The following is a 20778-nucleotide window of genomic DNA, read 5'->3' as shown; positions in this document are numbered from 1 at the left end:
TCAGAGATGTGGATCCAGGAAGCCGCCTGCCGTTTTCACGTCTTGCCCCTCGCTCTGGCACTGTGAATCCCTGGGGCAACGTGACGCTCCCCAGGCCTTTTTTTTCTATTTCACCTTCTTATCCTTGGACTGATGGAGACCTCTTGTCTCTGCGGTGCACGCACTCCCTCCTCCTAGATCCTCTTCTTCCCGACTGAGCCACGGCTGCGTACTGTTCCAGTGAACTCACCCCTCTTCTTATCTGCCATTCAAATCGACACTAACCACTGTGATGCTGTCTGCAAATAACACACGTTCGCTAGATTTCCTCACGGGGACCCTTACCCACCAGCTCTCCTCTCAAAGCCTGGAGCAGAAAACCTGCTCTGACGGGGAGCGCTGGTTTGGGCCGGGTGTGATCGTTCCTACTGTGAGCTTTGTCCCCGCTCAGAGATAGGGCTGCTTTTGGCTGCATGCATTTCAGTCCCTCCTAGGACTTTTTTTCCCCACCCCCGTAGTCCTTCTGTTTACACTCCCCAAACTTCTCGTGAGCTATGGGCATAGTTCTCACTTGGCAGATTGTAAAGAGGTTAAGCTTTTAAAGGCACATGTTGGTAGCCCCGTGTTGGGAAGGAGAGGAGTTTGAGAGGGGCTGGATACTGCTAGAGCTCTGATAAAGCAGACGGAGCTCTGCTGCGTTCGGCAGGCTTACTGCAGTTGTCCTTTTTTTGCCGAAGGGAGAAATGTGATTGAAATCAGTCTGCTGCCGATCCCAAAGCTTGTTTTCAGTCTGCAAACCATTGCACGATGAGGGCTATAGGGATCTTGAAACATCTGTCGCCTTCCGTCCTCGAGAGTGAGGATTTCACTTAGAGATGGCCCCGCGTCAGTGGGCACCTCTGCCCTTCCCGGCTGTTTCTCAAGTGCGCACGTTTTTCCTCTGGGAAAACGGCCCCATTTCTGCGTATCTCAGTAGAAGCAGCTTTTAATTCCAGAATATGACTGGGAATCGTTTGCATGAGACCGCAGGGCACCTGGCACAGGTCGGAGCAGAGCTGGGGCAGATGTGGGAACGCCACAGAGCGGTTCACGACCCCGTGAAGGCCCCAGCGAGCCGCCCGTGGTCCTGCCCCTGGTTCCTTCGCTTGCGTTTGCGAAGCTCACCGAGATGAAACTGAGGAGGAGGAGGAGGAGGAGTACGATCTGATGAATAAGAGCGCTGGGAGGCAGGGCTCCTGCCCCGGTGCTGCTTCTCCCTGACTTGCTGTGCGTCCAAGCAACTTCGCCTCTCTTTACCTCGTTTTCCCCCTGTACGGGATGGGGACTCGCTTGCCTGCCTCCCGGGGCGGGGGGGCTCGCTCCCTTTGCAGAGCAGTTTTCAGACCCTTTAGTGAAAGGCGCTGCGACTTCCACACCGTGGCAGCAAACCCCCGACGCTCTCCTGGCAGAGGAAGCGCTTCACGCGCGCGGACGGCCTCGGAGCCAAGCTGCGCCCGGGACCCCGACCAGCTCCTGGCGCCAGCGGCTGCCGCCCCTTTCCCGGGGAGCAGGAGAAGGGCTGCGGCCGCGCGGTAGTTGGGCTGCACGAAGCTCGCTGGCGCACGCCTTGATGCAAGTGTCTGAACTCACCACGGGTTTCGCATCTTGGCAAAATCCCCTGGCAGCCCAGTTTTGGGGAGCCGGTGGCGACAGCGGGCCCGTGTTAGGGAGCTGGGAAGAGAGGCGGGCGGCAGCTACCTGCTCGCCTCTGCGTGGGGCGTCTGGGCGGACATCGTAGATGTAAATGGGGAAGCGGATGCACTCGGATCTCTGGTAAAGCTCCATTTCCAAAACAGCTTTTAGAATTTACCCTGAATCTCCCTTCGTGATCACCAGTTGGCATCAGTGGGGAGTGGTCAGAACAGCGGCCCTGGGTTATTTAAACGCCTGGTATTTAGGGGCTGGAACAAGATTGTCCGAGTTTTGCCGGGGCTTTAGAGCTGTTGCCTGACAGCTTCTGTTGCTCCAGACTTGGGGTGAAATCTGATGTTTCAAAATCTTTATTTAGCTCTTTCTCAGGAGCGGGTTTGATCTCCCAAGTCCTTTGTGGCTTAATGGCACTGAGCAGCAAACTGACTTCAAGAGAAGGGCCAGGCTGGTAAGAACCCAAGCGAGAGGACTGAAAGGATTGTCTTAAAACAAAAAAACAAAAAAAAAAACCCCCAAAAAAAAAGGAAAGCTCAGTCTAGTACATATATTTCATCTGCCGTGGAGCCCCTTAACATAGAGCCAGCGCTCCTCTGAAGCGCTGCAGTGCCGTCCCGCCAGCCGGAGCGCCGTGGGCAGCACAACGTGGCTGTGTCTGAGGTGCTGCGAGCGGCTGCGCTTGGGTTTGAGCAGCAGCTTTCCAAGCTGTGAGAGCGCCCCGAGGGTTCCTGCATCCCTCAAAGAGAAACTGAATTAACCTACCGGGGGGAGCGGGTTTCTACGTGTGAGCGTTTACGGCGCAGCTGCCCACGCGTGCGCCTGGCTGTAGAGGGTCTGAGCTCTCGCGTCTCCCCCTGCCTTCAGCCGGGAAGGGCGGGTCCCTCAGCACCTCCTAAAACGGGGTCCCTGGAGCATGTGCCTTCCGAAGGGTGAGCGTCCCAAGCCAGCTGGGGTCACAGGCAGCCCTGCCTGAACTACAAAGCTTCTTCCTCTGCGTGTCCGTAACCCTCACGGTTGTGTCTCATCTCCTGGCCGTGTGCCTCGTCCTTCCCGGCACTTGTTTTTGTATGACTCGGAAATCATTCATTCCATTATCTTCCTTTCTGTTTGCCTCTGAAAAGCTGATCTCCGGGCAGCTGTCTCCTACCACGGAAATGTAGTAACGGGGCAGAGACCTAAGAAGCAGCGGCCTGCTGACACGAAGATCATCTCCATCTGGCACGGGTGGCTGCCTCGGAGTGGGTGCATGGCTGCTCAGTGAGGGCTCCCAGAGCAGAGGGGGGAAAAGGGATTCCTGCCACCAGCTGAGGAAAGCAGCTCTCTCCATTTCTAGCAAAGGAAAGTTGAGACTTCCGAAGCCGAGAGCGATGTCACCTTTTCTAGTTTTGAGACAAACGCCTTTCGACCCGTTTGTTTTTTAACGTGTGAAATGATACAGAGGAAATTCCAGTTCGTGGTTTAAATGTAGCACTGCAGTTTTTTGGTGAGGGAAAAAAAAAAAAAAAATATATATATATATTCTTATTTACTGAGAATCCACGCAGTCCGGCAAGGAGTACAATAGAAAGTCTTAGCCGTGGGAGTGGTGTGCGCATCTCTAACGGTACTTAAATTTGCTTCAATTCTGGGTGAACAGTAGAGAAGGCCAAATTCTTGGAAATAACTTCCACCAGTGTGAGAAGCCTTGCAGGGTAAGTCTGCATCCGTTGTTTTCAAAGCTACTCCGCGCTTTTATAGCAAATGGAAATAACATAAGGAAAAGAGCCTGCAAAGTATCTTTCACCCCAGAGTGGTTGTGGCCAAGTATTTCCGATGGTACAAAGCTTGCTTCCCCTACAGAGAACTGTTGCATCGCAATACTTGACATTTCTATGGCAAGGACACAATTTCTTCCCATTTACGCACTGAACACCTGGAGACGACTCCCTTCTCCAGCCGCTTGTGCACCTGTCTTGTTTTTAAATGCAGTTATGCCCTGAAGGGTTGGGGTTTTTTCGTTTTGTTTTTGTTTTTTTTTTTTAAAGTATATTCAATTGTGATTTAGCACTTTTTTGATACTAGCTCGTTATTTAATTAGTGCAACAGTTTCAGAAGATGAACAAGTGAGGAGTTAAATTTTGGGCATTACACTGAAACAGTCCCTACCCGAGGATAAATCATATCAACCTGAGGACAGCTTGGCCCCCGTCTAAGGCCGGTATCCCAAGTACCACCAACTCGAAGGTGCTGTGTGCTTACTTTTCTTTCAACTAACCAGAGTATTTAACAGTGGTTTTGGCTGTGACTGATGTGTTTTCGCAGTACTGTTCCCCTCAAGGGAGAGACGTTAAAATGGTTGTGACTTTAATTCTTCAGACGCAAAAATGTAGCGCAGCACGTTCGTTAGGATCTCGACAGGCGCTGGCCTGGTTGGGGATGTGGTTCCCTGCTGCTTTACTAGAGTGATATGCCCGAATTAGTTCTGTTTAACTCCAGCTGCTGCTGTATGTCAGGATTTCATTTAGTCTCTCCAGCCAGTAAGGCCGGGAGAGAAGTGAACCGTAATCCCAAGGGCATAGACCTGTAAATGATTAGGAAGGGGAAGTGGAGATTTTTTTTTTTTTTTTTTTAAGTTGATGAATTTAGGAAACCTAACATTCCTTGTTATGCATATGTTGCAGTTCATACTGGTGTAAGTGTAAATATTTGGTGTGTTGGCAACAAGTCTTTTTGGAGAGATTGCAAATTGAACCTCTGCTTGGGAGGAGGGACGCCTTTTTTTCTTTTTTTTTTGATGCATGAGCTTTTTGAAGGTTGGCTTGGAGGCGAAGTGGTGATGAAGACTCCAATCTTCAGGGGACTGGGCTTGGTGACCCTGGTGGTCCTTCCCAGTCCCGCGTGTAATCCTATGGTTGTCTTTAGTGATCCAACAGTTCTTTAGCCAGATACTCTCTTTTTCACTTCATAGATAAAGCAGTTGTTTTGGCAATGCATCTCCCTGTTGTTTCGATGGGTGTTCTCAAGGTACTTGCATGCTGGAGGCCGATCCTGGACCGTGCCCGTCACTGACTCCCGGTAACCTGTTAACCCACCCATTGCACAGTATTCTGGCCCTTCCTCCCTACAGGGGTTTGGTGGTATCTGGAGGAAAGTGCCCTAAATTTCTGGTGCTGAATATGACTTGGAATCAAAATGCATCTGCTGTATGACCTGCCTGGGAAAAGGTGGTGCTGCCCTGGGCCTTGTTCCCCTTTTTAAGGACAGATTGTGTCTTACGGACTTTAGTTTGTGCATGGCATGAGTCCAGGCCGAGAACTCAAGATAGGTAAACTAAGATGCAGAAGTTGTTGTCTTTTTTTATATAGGAAGGGATGATTTTATTTTTTTTTTCCAAATTGAAGCTGCTTTATTCTTTTTCATTTTGTATTTACAAGGAAAAAAAAAAAAAGCTAATCTTAGCTGTTCAGCTGTCTTTGAACTCACTTTGGGATTGTTCTTTTTAGAAGAAATTATGCAACTTGTGGGGTACGTGCCTGTCCCTCTCCCAGGGAGAAGATACGGCACCTTCCAGCACGTACCTCTGGTGAAAAGTTTGTACCTTCACGAGGCTGCTGAGACACAGAGCAGATGCCAAATAGTCCCTCCGAACACGTCCAGTTCTGTGCGCAGCTGAAGTGGAGTCATTTGCTTTAATGCTCCTTCTGCCCCGCTTCAGAAGTTTTTAGCAGCAGAATTTTCCCTGGCTTGCTTCTGCTCGCATCGCTTCATGCAATCAGATCTTTATTTTAGAGCAAGCACGGTGTTTGCAGCGCTGTCTTGTTGCAAAAGCTCTCCCTTTTAGGTCTCATATTGGCATTACTTACTGCTTTTTTTTTTTTTTTTTTTTTTCCCAAAAGGAAGTAACTGCTGCTCTTGCAAAGTCGATCTAGCTCAAACATTTTTCTTACCCATGGAAGAATAACCTGAGATTCCCTAACAGGGCAGAGAACAGTCGAGTTCAGTTTGCAACGTAGACATTTTTGCTAATTGTGATGTCTGGCAGTGGGACTGATTTGTAATACAAATGTTATTTAATCTGTCTGTATTTTGATACTTGAATTTCCTTTTATTTCCTGTATATACAATTGTTAATCTGTTCAAATTTGTCTGAATTTTAAACATCTTGTGGTACCAAACATAACCGATCTGTGCAACAACATAGACTGACCTCACTACAACAAGGCGAGATTGTAAATACTCCTGGGCTTCCAGCAGTCGTTTTGTTGTTTTCATAATTGTACAACTTAGAACAGACTGAATTAATAAACCAACTTAGACACACATTCGCCCCGTTGTCGCCGTGAGCTCAGTGTTATACCGGAGTCTCCTGGTCACCTGTGCTAAAGAAACGCTGCTCTCCTCATCGAACAGCCGCGACCCGCGAAGGGAAGAGGAGAGGGGTGAGGCAGGCGGCCGTGTGTGTGAACGAGCTGCGCCCGGCGCCGTACCTGCGCTCCTCTGCTTTGTAAATCCGAGGAAGGAGAAGACGTGGGAGCGTTGCGCGCCGGTGCCGTGCGGCTGCGGAAGCAGAGCGCTGGGAGCGGCCCCGCCGTAGCCCTTCGGCAGCAGAGCGGGGGGGTTGTGCTGTCCCGAGGCGTGCGGGATGGGGAGCGCTGGCTGCCGAGTAGTCGCTTTGGGTCAAGCTGCTCTTTTTGCAGTTGGTCATAACGACCCCAAATACTGACTATTATTATTTTGAGACAAACTGATTTATGCATAAAAACGCATCCACGTGTTCTGTTAAAGATAGGCCTACCTCTAGCACGGCGGTCTCCAACGTGGAGACAACGTGGAGGTCTCTCACGTGATGGTGGGAGAAGCTCATTTTTCCCCCCACTAATGTACGTCTGCAAGGATTGGTCCCTTGGGGACTGTCAGGACCCTAATTTACTCATGATAAACACTAAAATTGCAAGCGGTTCATGTAACAACTGTAGCAGTTTGGGCAGCCATTGTATTTACCCAGCAAAAAATATTTTTGGCTTGCCAAGAAGTAGGACATTTTCATTATGTAAAATTAGAGCAAGAAATCCAGACATTTAAATACAGGTTAAAGTTCAGATTTTCATGTCAAGTAAAATCTGGCTGATGTAAAATACTAAATACACCAGGGATTGCTAAATTTATACCATATGTTCCATTTCCAATAATTCAGTAAGTCAGCTTTTCGAGCTAACATTGAAATATATTGAGTGGTTTTAATGATTTTAAATACCATGTGGCTTTATCAAATGCAAACAGCGTCCCTGGGCTGTGACTGACATTTCAGCAAAGTAGGTTACAGGCCCATGGCAGAATTAACACCTTGAATTAAAAAAAGCCTAAGCTGCACTGCAGTTTTATGAGCTCTGCATCCCATTGACTTCCCCACCAAATAGCGGCAGGTTTTTTTGTGGGGGGCAAAAAAAAAGCCACTACCTTTTGTAGTTGAGAGGTTTATTCAGATACTGACACATCAAGAGGCATTTCCCAGTAGCAGTGCTGGACCCGGTGGATTTGTCCGACTGATTTTTACAAGCTGAGGCATGATCTGAGACACTGTTGGAGAATGTGTTCCACCCCTGCCCAGTACATGAAGATGATCAGAAAGCATCCATCCCTGCGTCTGAGTCTGGTTCTGCGTCTGGGAGAAAGGCTTTCTTGAGAATTCCCGAGTAGAAAGGTCCAAACGCCTGCCTGTTGTGGTGGATCGCACTTCCCAACCTGCGCCCCATTTCCAGCAGCTCTTCCTGAATGGGATCAAGGCCCTTTGGGAAATCTTTTTGAGAAGTCTGTCCATCAGGGGAAACGAAAAGGCTGAGGAGGGAATGAATCTGCTGCTCTGTAGGGAGCAAAAGTAAAGAAAACAAACAAAATCAACAATCAACCTTTGCACAGAAAGCTGCCTTTGAGACAACGGCTTCCGCATGCAGCCAAGAGCGGGTGGCAGGACGTTGTGGACAAGTTACGCTCTAGAGCGACTCCGGGACACGCTGGATTAACGTATTCCTCTTCCAAATACTAAGCAGATGAAACAGCACCCAGCACGGGAACCGAGGTGAAACTGTGCGACACAAGGAGAGTACTGGAGCATCAGGTGCACTTGCCTTGTTTTCACCTTGTCCTGGGTAGCTGCTTCTAACGATGGCTATCGCTGGGGTACTGGGCTGAAGGGCTTAACAACGGTCAAATCCATCAAGCCTAATGTTAAAGTGGAGCAGGTTGACAGTAAAGATTTTTCACCCACTCTGAGAGTTTTTGTACGGCATTGAAGCGTCAAGCATCTTCAAAGCGTAACAGAGTATAGAACTTCAGAGCCCGGGATTTATCTTGCCTGCCACAGCAGCATTTTGAAATTGCAAGCCTTCAAGAAGCCTCTCTGAGGAGCACAGAGCCGAGATTCAACTACCCGGCTGCTTCAGATGTTCTTGCGCTTGAAGTGAGTATGTGGCAAATGCTGATAGCAGCCAGGAGCGCAGGCAAGACACGGGTTTGATTTTTTAGACACGGAGCGGGGAAGGCTGTCTAGTTCTGCAGCTTCTAATGCCGCACCGTCGGTGAGTCATTGCCATCACACGCTGCCCAGCCTGTAGTTTATCGAGGTTTGGTTGAGGCTATTAATTCAGCCTTCTGAATTCCATCAAAACAAAATAGCCTGCTCTGACATGGAAAGAATAACCCAAATAAACAGTGTGGTGGAGTCCATGCGGGCTGGGAAGGATACTTAACTAGACGAAGCAGTGGGCAGGAAGAACCTCGCCTTATTTTCATAGCTGATAAAAGCTACCTTCCATGTGGAAATAATCTTTCCTGTAGCGTACTAGCTGCCTGTGGCACTGCAATCTGATGCGGAGTTAGCGTTCAGAGTACTAGTAAAAGGTCAAAATAACCAGCTCTTATCCAAACCATTTGAATAAATATTTTGATGGAGCAGCATTATAGGGCAGCTGGTTAGCTGAATACCAAGCAGTGCACTCTCTAGGGATAAATATTATTTAAAGATCTTAGCATGGTGCTTTACTACAGCCAGTGATTAAGCTCTCACTCTACATCCTAGCTTGAAGATTGCAACACTACCTAGGAACAGACCTTGCACTTGGGCCTGTTTAGCTTTTAGCAAGGATGGGAGGATTTAAGAGGTTTTTTTCAAAGCAATTACTGTTTGGGAGCGTTTCAGGGTGGAATAGGAAAATCAAGGCAGTTTCTAAACCCAGCTTCCCTGACTCTCCTCTCCTGTGCAGACTACGTGGAGGGGCCAGACACCGAACTCGGCTCCCACCCTCAAGCAGGAGTCCTGCTCAGTGCGGGGAGTTTGCTTTGCTGGTGCCGATCCTAGACCTGTCCTGCACGCTCCAGGCTCGTTAGCCTAAACCTAAGCTGTGGCCTACGAGTGCAAAGTGGCTTCAAGGTCAAGTCAGACGTAAGCTCAGAGACTCACCGATGACATGCCGGACTGCGTTGCTCTTGTCCGCGATGCCTTTTATCTGGCCTTTCCGGGAAGCATATTTGTCAGTGGTAAAAGCAGCGTAACCCAGCTGCAAGAGAGTCCTGCAGCCTTCCTGGAGCAGTTGGTCGCTGATCTCTTCTAAAGCTTCTTCACACCTAAATCATGCAAAGGTACAGGCGCTCCGGCCACGACTCCCACAGGTTGGGGAAGGGGTCTGGCAGGCACAGTGCAGGGAGGGAAGCCTCCCCGCGTGCCTGTGGAGCGGCACTGCAGCCAGCGAGCTCAGGACAACCAACGCTCAGCCAGAGCTCGGTGAACTAAGCTCCCCTTCCCGGCTCTTTGGCAAGCAGTAGGCTGCCCTGCGGCCGACTCATGAATAGCGATCAGCACCACTGATTTTCCCCTCTCATCAAGAAGGGACTATTGCTCTAGAGAGTTAACTCCCAGCTAAAAATGCTGGCTGGCTTCCCCCACGCCTTGCAGTAGACCTGGCTGCTATTTGGATCTCAGATCCCCTTTCCCAGGGGGGAGATTCGTGCTGCTCATCCCTCAACCAACCAGTGCCTGCATACTCACTGTTCTCCTTCTGGAAATGAAAACTCAAAGTAACCCACCTGGTACAAGACGGCCCTTCCAAGAGCACCTTCGTTACCCGTTTCAGTCTAGCTACAAACTCAGGTGAGCCACGTAAGGTGCTTCCGCACACGCTGCTGGCCACCAGCAGGACAGCAGCTGTGGCAGTAAGCCGATTCACCTGCGCTTGTACTTCCTGCAGCCGGGCCTGATCCATAACCAGCATCTGTGAACAGAAACCAAATCAGCCTCTGGGTGCAGGAACAGCAGCTGTGGTAACTCCGCAGATCTCAAGCCACGGAGCAGGGCTGTAACATCCCCGTGAAGCTGAGTGGAAGGCAGCTGCCTGGCAGCAGGGAAGTTTAGTTTTGTGAAAAATCCCATTTGTTTCACATAGGGAAAAACCATGTGCAACGACTCATAGTGTAGAGGGGACAGAGTCTGGCCAGTTCTTTCTATAGAAGATGCGGAACTGGTACACTTGTTCATTTTGTACATCTTTATTAAAATACTGTCAAGGTGTCCCAGCAGTTCTCCTACCTCAGGGTATTCCTTTTGCCCAGGCTCCCAGCAGAGCAGATTCACGTATCCTCGATTTAGCACGGACGCAAGACTGGGCACAGTGGGGCTACCGCTGACAGCCCCCGGCGAGCGTGCGGCAGATGAGCCGCCGACTGCAGGGGGGGGAGACGGCTGTGAAGAGGACACGGACGCTTCCGCTGCTGCTTTGCACAGCCACTCTCTTATGCGATCCAGGCTATCTGTAACGGGGTAACAAAAATGGACGTTTGCAAGAACAGACTGGTCAGGCTAAGTCAGTAAGAAGCGGGTATGCTGTACTGCGAGCCGCTGTGTGTTTGGAAGGCGAAGGCATCGTGCTGGCTCCTGGAACGGTGGGGAGTGGCTTACCCCATCGCTGACGTACAATATTAACGTCCTGCTGCCAGGGCACAGGGTTAGGCTACTGAGACTGGTATCCAGAGAACATTTTATTTCCTAGAGGATTTCAGTCTCCAAGAAGCACCTTTAATGGAATCATCGAATCGTTTAGGTTGGAAGAGACCTGTAAGATCATCCAGTCCAACCATTAACCTCACACTACCCAGTCCACCACTAAACCAATTAAGGGGAGAGTAATAATTAATTTCATGTTTCTTGGCTTGGTGGCTGGATTAATTTTTAATGAAAGTAAAACTAGGAATCATTAAGGTTGGAAAGGACCTCCAAGAGTCTGATGAAGGAGACGGGCAGCCAGAGAGAAATCTTCTACAGCCTAGCAAAGGAGATGTTTACATCAAATGCAGGCTTCCCTCTTTAAATATGCCTCCTAACAACATTTTGCTCCTTTCTCTGAGGATCTCAAAACACTTTAAACTCATGAGAACTTAACAGTTCCTCCTGAGAAAGCTATCAGCTCTGTCTTATGCATGCAGAAACTGAAGCACACTAAGTAACTTCATTTCTGCAAGGTATGTTAGTGAAGAGCCTTGAGGAAGGGACCCGGGAGTCCTCCAGCTTTTAGAGGCATTTCTCTCACCTGTTACTGAGCACATGATGAAAGCAGCACCTTTGGAACACTAAAAGTTCCCTTTCAGTGCTTTAATAGTTCCTGTAGAAGTAGCAGTTCACCTCTCCCTTCCCCTCTGACTTACTAGGCAGCTTATCCAAGAGTTCCTGGAATTTCTTCCATTCATACTGGACAGAGTGGTCTTGCAAATGGGTACGGAGGCTCTGAATGATAAAATTCAGCATATCCGTTTTCCTCAGGCCCAACACCTGGAAAATCTCCCTGTGATGAGACACAGTGGATTGAAGGTTTAAGACTGCAGTAAATGCTGTAATTGGGGCCATTTTAGAATGCTGAGAAAGAGGAATTCAGATCCTCTGACTCGATTCCATTTTCTCACAAAAGGTGGTTCGGTCTAATTGGGGTGGTCCCTAAAAATTACTAGATAAACCAGATTTACTTCACTAAAGACTCTTCTACTGTCTAAATTGCAGCTGGGCAACAGGAATATGTCTACATTGAAAAAAACAAGGAAGTCAAAGCCCAGAATGCACGCAAGGGTCCTTGGGCTGTAATTGCAAAGCAGTTTCCTCTTAACCCAACGTTTTATGGTTGAAGGTTTTGTCAGTCCGTGTAGACCAAGGCCAAGTCAGCATCACCCACCTGAGAAGCTGAGCTGGGTCTGTGAGGCTTTGCAACCCTCGTACTTCCTCATCTCGAATGGGCGCGCACAGCCTTGCCATTGTGCCAAGGACGTACACGGTGAGACTGCAGATATCCAGAGCCCCGTGCTCAGCCTCCTGTCTAATTAACTCCACGTCCAAGGCCTCTTCAATCTGGCTTCGCAGGTGGTTGTGCCATGGCAGCAGTACTGACAGCAGGGCCTGCCCAAAGAAGCGGCGGTCTCCTTTTGTTCCAGGAACTCAACAGCTCTCCAGCATCACTCAACAAGAGTCAAGGGTGGCCTTGTATTGAGACTAAGCTAACTCCTCAGTACACAAATTCTGGGGCACACAATCGCTTTACGGGAATGCTTGACTCTATTGACTCACTTTAGGATGTCTGGCTACTGTTTTAGATCTTGCAAAACCTCCTTTACTGTCACGCATGAAAGAAGGGAGTTACCTGTCTGGAGCCTAATGGGAAAGCATAGACTGAAAAAGCAAACTGTACACAACTTCATGCCCTGCTAAGAACATAATGTCCTTTAGTGCTAAACCATGTTCTTACTCACTTCATTGTACACTTAAATAGTACATACAGCTCCTCATATGCCTGAAGAGGTGTCTTTGTACAGAGAATTGCAGGTTTTGTTTGGCAGACACTATACCGGGAATGGCCTACGGCTGTTGCTATAGCCAACAGTTCAAACAAAGGCTTCCCATCCTTTTGGTAGAGCATATGTTTTAAAGACGTGGGACCAAAGAATGAGTTTCCTTCTCAGACAGGTTTTAGAAGGTGCAATTGTGTAATTTGTGTCTCGAACTAAACTAAAACTAAAGGGAGCCTATTTTCTCCTCCCTCTTATGCATGTTCACATAGGAATACTGGACGTAAGGGGTGAGGGGATGATTCAGAGAAGACAAATTCTAAGGTAACCATCTCTGGTTCAGGAAAGAACTCACCTCTTTTATCTCCTGCAGCAGCTGGATTGCCCGAGTGTAGTCTGGGGGACTAGCAGAGAGCTGTTCCTCCAGGCTGTCCCAGAAGGCCTTGTGCAACGTCTCCTTCACTCCCTTTTCCAGGCTAAGAAAGAAGAGAGGAGGGGAGGGGGTTTCCATTAACATCAGACAACCACAACCTCTCAGTTGGATGGGACCATTCCCCTTGGCTTTCACTGAGGTTCAGGTCTTTGGACATTTTCTTCTCTTAGCCTTTACTCCTGTCTGGCAGCAATGTACCTCGCCTTTCCCTAGCTCATGGAAATCTCTCTCAGCCTAAATTTCCTATTCTTCTCAAGTGGAACTCCTTCCTTTCAGCCCTGTTCATAAAATGCAGCCCTTTTAACTTGTCTTAACTGAGGGGTAAAAAGAGCATAGCATTTTTCAAGGAAACTCTCCAAGCTCTCAGAGAAGATCAACAGAATGTTTTTCTAGCTCATGCTTGTTTTTGCAACGAGAGAACGTCAGTCACTTAAACAGATCTTTTAGTAAAATGTAGGCACCTCAGAGGAGATCCTCACTGAAAAGCCTGCTTTGTTCATGTCAAGGTCACAGCTTACACAGCTGAAGCCTCCACATCTTTCAGTGTTAGTGAGTCATATCTGACACTCATATTTAAGAACTTCTTAGTAAATAGTGAGGCAATGAATAAATAAAACAAGCTCCAACAATTTTTTAATTTCAGGAGCTACCTTATTTTCTTGTTACTTCTACAGTCAGATTCAAACCCACCTCCTTCCCACATTCTCACGTTTTCTGTAATGTGAGAGAAAGAAGTCAAGCCTAAATATACACACACACACCTTTTTGGGGAGAAGCTGGCTGCTTGCAGTTTGAAGTCACTGTTGAGTACAGTTTCGTGCACAGTGGTCAGTTTGGAAATGCCATCAGTTATTTGCTGTAGCTCGCTCATGGAGAGAGCTTGCGGAGGGCTGGCTGCAGAAACGCAGAATGAAAGTGGACGAGAGAAGGAACGCTAACCTTCGTCTCCCGAGAGAAGGGGATTTAAACAAATTACTGGACAGCTTTTTAAGTGACAAAGGGAGAAGGTGCGGGTTTGCGTGTAGACAACACACCTCACTTTCTGTAGGTGTAAAGGGAGCTGCCACCTCAGCCGGGCTCCCCACGCCCGCCCAGCGGGGCCCGGGGGCGGCCGAAGCCCCCCGGGCCGGTCCCACGCGGGCGCGGGGCTCCCACGGAGCGCGGCTGACACCTAGTGACGGCTGGGGAGCCAACACCGAAATCAATATTCGAACATTAAGATTTGAACGCCATGTGAATATCGCCGGCAGGGCTGAGGGAGAAGCCCCGAGGCCCCGCCACCTGCGATGGCCCCGCAGCTCGCCGCCTCCCCGCTCCGATCCCCCTTCCCCGTACCGGCTGGCGGGCCGGGGGCCGACAGCAACTCCCCGCGGGGCCCGCCGTCCTCCCGCGGGGGCTGCTGCTGCTCCCGGGGCCGGGCCCGGGTCTTCGGCCGGGCCCGGGGCGGCATCTCCCCCTCACGGAGCGGCCGTTGGCCCCGCCACACCTTCACACGGGGCCGAGCCACGGCGCTGCGGGGGGGGGGGGGCCGAACCCGCTGCCGTTGCCTCGGGGGCCGTCCCCCGCCCACCCTCAGGGCAGCCGCACCCCGCTAGCGCAGACAGCGCCCGCCGCTCCGGTGGGTGCCGCGCGGAGCCGCCGCCTCCCGGGCGCGGCCTCGCTGACGGAGCCCGGAGGGCCGAGCACCCCCCCGCGCTGGCGCCGATGGGCCGCCCCGCAACGGGACGGGCCGCAACCGCGGGGTCCTGCGTCCCCCTCTCCCTTGCGAATGGAACGCGCCAGGCCCCGGGCCGAGGCGGCGCGGCGGGGCTGTCCCATTGCAGGCGGGAGGGGGGGGGGCGAGCCGGGACGGCGGGCGTGAAGAGAGGGGCGGCGGCGGCCGGGCGAGGCCTCGCTGCGGGGCGTTTCCACAGGCACCGGGGCCGGGCTGCGGGCCGGCGGCTCTGGAGCCGGCGAGGGGCTGCGGCTCAGCGCCCGTCAGCTGCCGGGGCGCCGGCCTCAGACCTGCCGGAGGGCGCGCAGGGAAAATGGCGACTCTGTCGCGCCAGAGAGGCTCTGGAGAGCGCTGCGGGGCTTGCAGCAGCCGTGGCCTCCCTCCTCGTCGCTTTACTCGTCTGGTTTTGTCCGTTTTTCTTTCTGGTGGGCCCAGAAAGCGGTGGCTGGCTCTGGCCACCTACCCGCTCGCTATAACCTTCCTTTGACGTTGCAGGGACTGGGATTAAATCTTCTGCGGGACAAAACGCCCCGTCTGGGATGAGGCTCCTTGTGTGCCAGCGAACGATTTGCCTTTCTTCTCCCTTCCATCGTTGATTTCCCCTCCCAGTTTAATCCCTAAGCATCCCATAAGGCCCGCCAGCTGGCACCTGGGCGGTCGGGGGCTGGAGCCGGGAGGTCAGAGAGGGCCGGGGGGTCTCGGGGTCTCGCCATCCGCTCCCCACACACGGTGACCCACGCGAGGGACAGAGCCAGCCCGCTGGGGAGCCAGGGCCTTGATCCGCCCCTCGTAAAGCAGCCCCGGCGCAGCTCTGTCCTCCAAAAGCCTGCGGAACGCTTAAGATGTCTGGGTGTCGTGGCTGGAGAAAGGCGGAGGATGAAAGGCGCGGGGCTGGCGCGCCATGTGGGGCGGACACCCCCGTTACCACCCTCATGAGTTACAGCTTCGCAGCCGGGCTGCGTGAAGGACGGGGCGGCTCTCGGCCCGCTGCCGGTGCGAGGGGAAGCCTCCCAGGTGGGTGTAAAAGGGTTGGAGCTGCCACCGTTGCCCTGGGTCCGCAGCAAGCTAGGAGTGCAATTAATGCAGCTCAGCTGATGGCTTGTAACCAGTTTAGCTGTCATAAATGATTGTAAGCTGGGGGGTAGCCATAGCCTGAAACCAGGTCTGTCCCGCTGTATGTCTGCAGCGCGAGGCTGCGCTGGAGTGATCTCCTGAAAACCCTCGGTGATTTCCTCAAGCCCCCAAGGAGCTGTAAAAATCTTCCCATCAAAAAGCAATAAGGGGAAACTGCTTGGCTTGGGCAGCGCTGCAGCTACATCGGATGGCGACTGGCCCTGGGCTCGGGGGCGGACGCCGCTGAGAAATGAGCTGGGAAAACCAACTGCCCCGAAGGGCGGACGGCTCTTTCCTCTCGCTCCAACCACCCCAGGGCCCAGCCGGCGTGTGGGGCTTGCCAGGTCACCCGGGGATTCATCATTTGAGGGCTGTGCAGTCTTAACGCTGATTTCTGTGCACTCTGCAGGCAGGCAGACACAGTTTTTGGTTGGGTTTTTTTTCTTTTTTTTTTTAGTTTACCTGTTTTTTCCAAGAGAGGACGCATGTCTCAGCGCAGTAGGCTGACCCCAGACAGAAGCAAGGCTGTCTGCGCGCCGTGCGCGAGCTGACAATTATTGTGTGAATATTTCAAAAAATATGATGTGTGGTGCCTCAGAGGGGCAACCGGAGCAGCTCTTGGTGGCTCCTGCATGGAAAACTCAACACCAGGAGAAGGCGACGGGGCCCCGTGCACGTGGTGCAAAGTTCACATTTGCACGTGCAGGAGCATTCGTGCGGTGGGTTCATCCCAAAGAGCTCCTGCACCCGTGAACGGGGGCACAAAGAGGCTTTGCGGGGCCATTGCTCTGCTCAAAGCCACAGGAAGGGGCTGGCAGGCGGCTTGCGGGCAGGAAAGCAACTGGTCGTGAGAAAGAAAACCAGTAAAGGTCATCGTGGGACCAGTCTGGCCCAAATCCTGTCCAGGAATTCCCCCCGGTGCTCCCCGTTCAGCTTTGTGCAATTGCCAGACCTGGCTTCTGTCCCTTGCTGATCCTCAGCTTCGTGTGAGGAAGCTGAGGGTGGGGAAATAACATTTATAGAGAATAAAACAGCACAGCTCTTGAGGTGGCTTCAATTTGCTCTTGTCTTTCTCTGTTTCAGAGCAGGGCCTGCCGCTCCCATCCTATATAAACCTGATCCCAGAGGAGGCAATTGTATGTATTTAAATATATATGCATTTGCCCTGCATTCATTTCCCTTCCCAAGTGACTGGTGACATGAAGAATTCTAATAGCAGAATGTATTTTTAATGCGTTTCCTGCAGATTTCTGCAAGGGAATCCAATTCCTGGGTGACTTTCACTTGCCACAAAGGCAGAAGACCTCAGGAGCGCTGGTAATAGGCAGGGTGGTTTTTTTTAATCTACCTTTTTAATGAGCTCCATCCATCTCTCTGATTAGATTAATCTCATTTATTTTAGCCAAGCCATCTAGCTGAAATCCCAACAGAGGAAATTGGGATTTTGAGTCTTTCAGGGTGAGTGCTTGAGTGTCAGGCAGCAAACTCCATGGGGACACTTCCAATTTGTCCTTTTATCGCCTCGGAAATTTGTAACCCCAACAATCACGTTGGAGAGGGCCTGTCCAAGCTGCAAACCCATCTGCATCACTGACAGCGTGGCGATGCGCCGCAGAGAGCCTGTGCAGCTCTCCTCTGCCCCATTTCAAGCAACTCCCTTGAGAGCAAAACCAGCCCGGCGGGGAGGGCTCAGCTTTCCAAAAAAACCTTCTATCTTCTTGGCAGGAGCAGGACAGAGAGCGCTCCGCGGATGGAGCATCCTCGCCGGCGGGACGGCCACGCTTTTGCAAACCCACCGGCACGACCCCGCTGGGTGCAGCGAGGCTGCAGCGGGTGGGAAGGGCCCGCGTGTTCAAACAGAAATACCTTTGGCGGCCGCAGCCGATGGAAGGGGAAATGGATTTTTTGTTTAAAAGATGGCATTGTTGTTTCAAGCCTGACAAATGTGAAAGTCCCCATTTAAAGGAGTCGAACCGGCAGTGAAATTGGTCACTGTTTGCACACCCACACACCGATGGAGGCGGCCGAAAGCAAACTTCTGGTGTATCCTGATCCAAATCACCTGGGAGCAAAGCTTAGCGAGCACAGTGCTCCGAGCTGTGAGCAGCCGCCCAGCCACGCAAGGCTCTCTTTGCAAAAAAACGAACCCTGTCCCAACGGGAGAGGCAAAGGCCAGGTGGTGTTACAGCCCCCTGCTTCCAAAAAATGGGGGAATTTGGAGCCTACAAGCTACAGCTTTGGCTCTGCTAGAAATTCTCCTTCTAGGAGGAAGGCAATCAGGGCGGAGGGCAGAAAGTGTTAGCAGGTGTTTTGGGAGGGTGTGGAGGGGAGAGCTGGGGAAGCCAGGAGTTTTCCTCTGCCCCATCAGCCAGGAAAGCTATTTTTGCAGGAGCTCCTGGGGCACCAGACAAGCTCAGGATTGTTTCTGTTCTGGATGCTGGTGCAAATATGTGGGCAGGCGGCTGGATCCCGAGGAGCTCGCAGCTTCCCTGCAGGCGAATGGCGTGGTGTTGCCCACCTTGTCCAGGTGAGAGGATGTCTTGGTGTCGGGTCTGCCGTAGCCCCTGAATTCGGTTTGGGAGTCCTTTGGAGCGGCAAGTGTCTGCTGCGGTGATGGCTTTGGTGTGGGTGCGCAAGGCGTGTATGTGCCCGTAACGCACCACGTGCTTCACCAATGACTACAGCATCTATTAATTCCCTCCTCCTAAGCTGGTGCGTGACCTTCTCCATGAAACATCCCACATGCATGAGCTAGCTGTTGTCACCTCGGTCACGGTGCACGTGTCTGAGCCGTGGGGACTGGCCGCTTCGAGCAAACCAGCGTCCATCCTGCCCAGCCTCCTGTGGCCAGCGCTCCATCTCGGGGCATTTCAGACCGATCTCGTCATCCACATACTTAGGGGATGGGTTGGTGCTGGGTAAACTGAGGCTTGGAGGGGTTTGGTTTGTGGTCACGCAGGCAGCCTGGCCGGAGCCCAGGCGTCGTGGCCAGGAGACAGTGCACGGAGCTGGGGAGATGCTCCTTGTGCCGTCTCGCCCCGTCGGACACCCCCGGACCCAAAATCGGTTTTGGGCGCCACGTGCAAAGCGCCAGTTCGCTGCCGGTGCCGCTGGCTCTGCGTAATCTTCGTATTTGCTGACTTTACTTAATTATCGCTCGGTGGAGGCTCGGCTCTGGCGAAGCTGCGGTATGGGGAGGCCCAAACCACACACAGCGCTCAGGGAGGGATTTTGATCCAAAAAAAAAAAAAAAAAAAAAGTTCAAAGGTGTTTTTGGCTTAATGCGGTTTATCTAAATTGCTTTATGTTCGTTAATCTGGATTAACACAAATGCTCTTGGAACGGCTGGCTGGGGAAGAGTTTGCTCAGCTATTCTGACGAGGACAGACTTTTCCAAAAATGCAAAGTTTGAGCTGGGAAAAAAAAAAAATGGTTCTGTGTGGCATTGAGTACGTGCGAGCCCTGCAAACAGAGCAAGGCTGTTCTCATCCCCGCTGCCCAAATCCATGGGGTGCCTTCGAGGGTCATCCTTGGCACCTGCATACGCTAATGACTGAGCAGCTTCCCCTGCTGCCGGCAGAGGATTAATCCCCCCGTTCTCGCTGGGGCGATGCGAACCCCTTTTTCGGCTGGCGTGCCAAAGTGGTTGGCACGATTAGTTAGTGAACTTCAAGGTAAATCGGAGGTCAAGCCCAGATTTGAAGGTGGTGGTGGGCGCGAGCGTGACCCAGGGAGCCATGTGATGTGGGCGACGTCCTGGAGAAGCGGGTGATCTCCCCGTCCTCTCCTTTCCCCAGGGCTGGGATTAGGAGAGATTTTCCAGCTGAGTGGCCGGCCTCCTGCTAAGATTGGGTTTGCAGTGGCTCAGCCCCCCTGGCCCCTTGTCAGGAAGGGCCTTTTAGGTCTTTTATGGCCATTTTGCATGTCAGCAGGGCAGTTCATGCCTGCCGGGGACCTGTCCCTGGGAGGGGTCACCCCTTCGCGCCCCTAGGGACTTCCCACCTTGAGAACAGGCAGAGAAGCACCCCCTGTGGAAATTGGGACTCGTGGAAGAGGGTCGTAAAGCCCAGCGCTTTGGAGAGGGCTCGTGCGTTTGCCTGGGATCTGGGTGCGCTTTCTTAGCCTGCAAAAGGCTTCTTGTGCAGCCTCGGGCAGGTCCTTGCACCCTGGAGCTCGGTTCCTCCCGTGCAATGGGGAGAGCGACCCTTTCCGCCAGCTGCCCGTGACCGAGGATGCTCGGGTGCCACGGGGAAGGGGCCGGAGACCCGTCGGGGACCGGCGGATCGGCTCCACGAAGGACCCAGCTCCAGCTCTCGGCAGCCACAAGCAGCAGCAGGAGAGCGAAGCGCTCCTGCCGAGCTGAAATGGAAGTTGTAAGCAGGACCTGGGCGCTGCCCAAAAACCAGGGGACTCCCTCCTCCCCCCGCCCCAGCGCAAACAGCAGATTAACAATTTATTTGACGTGTTGCGGCTGGTTAGTTTCTTTGCCCGCTCCCCTGATCAGAGGGAATAAATGTTGCAGTGTGCAATAATGTTCATTTCAGGTGAGGGTAAATATAGAAAGGAAAACCTGCTGAGAGTGAGCCATTTATTTCTGCGTTTGGAAGCCTCTGCTCGTAAACAGTCAGTCATACCCATTTGGAAAATCCCAGCGTGGTTTTCTTGGCCATCCTAGAAGAACGTTTACTTTCCTGTAGGTTAAGAAGTTCGTTTTAAATTAAAAAAAATAATAATGGCATCTCACTTCCAGCTGCCCTCGGGTGTTTAGGGCTTGTTGACACACTAAGGCCGCTCTGTTCTCGTGCAAAACTGGTCTGGTGCAGGATCACGGAGGAGGTCCTCGCAGGGCTTTCCCGGCTGGCGGTGCTGGGGGGACCTTGTTCTTTGGGTTCCCCTTGTTCCCCTGCTTGTGCTGGGCTTGGGATTTTGGCAGACCTTTCAGCCACGTGCGGAGTTATAACACCCAGCTTGTGGGGGTGCCGGTGGGCGAGGATGCAGGGAAGCGCTTGGGGGGGATCTCGAGAGCCCTGTGGCTCGGGAGCCGTGCTCGGGAGGCTGG

General features: G+C 52.0%; 1 protein-coding gene across 1 annotated transcript; it reads right to left on the bottom strand.

Moving 5' to 3' along the window:
• Positions 1-7265: 7265 nt before the first annotated feature.
• On the bottom strand, positions 7266-16206 carry TCP11 (t-complex 11). Its single transcript, XM_075722550.1, has 9 exons — positions 16182-16206; positions 13654-13786; positions 12815-12935; positions 11853-12073; positions 11335-11471; positions 10223-10443; positions 9724-9908; positions 9101-9264; positions 7266-7504 (listed from the first exon to the last, which is right to left on the bottom strand). Exons 1-9 carry the CDS (start codon positions 16204-16206, stop codon positions 7266-7268), a joined length of 1446 nt encoding a protein of 481 aa, XP_075578665.1.
• Between the last annotated feature and the right edge of the window lie 4572 nt (positions 16207-20778).

The sequence above is a fragment of the Pelecanus crispus genome, chromosome 17, assembly GCF_030463565.1.
Source record: "Pelecanus crispus isolate bPelCri1 chromosome 17, bPelCri1.pri, whole genome shotgun sequence".
NCBI classification, from domain to species: Eukaryota; Metazoa; Chordata; class Aves; order Pelecaniformes; family Pelecanidae; genus Pelecanus; species Pelecanus crispus.
Note: the sequence above shows the minus strand (reverse complement) of the source record. Positions and strands in the feature narration are given on the sequence as shown.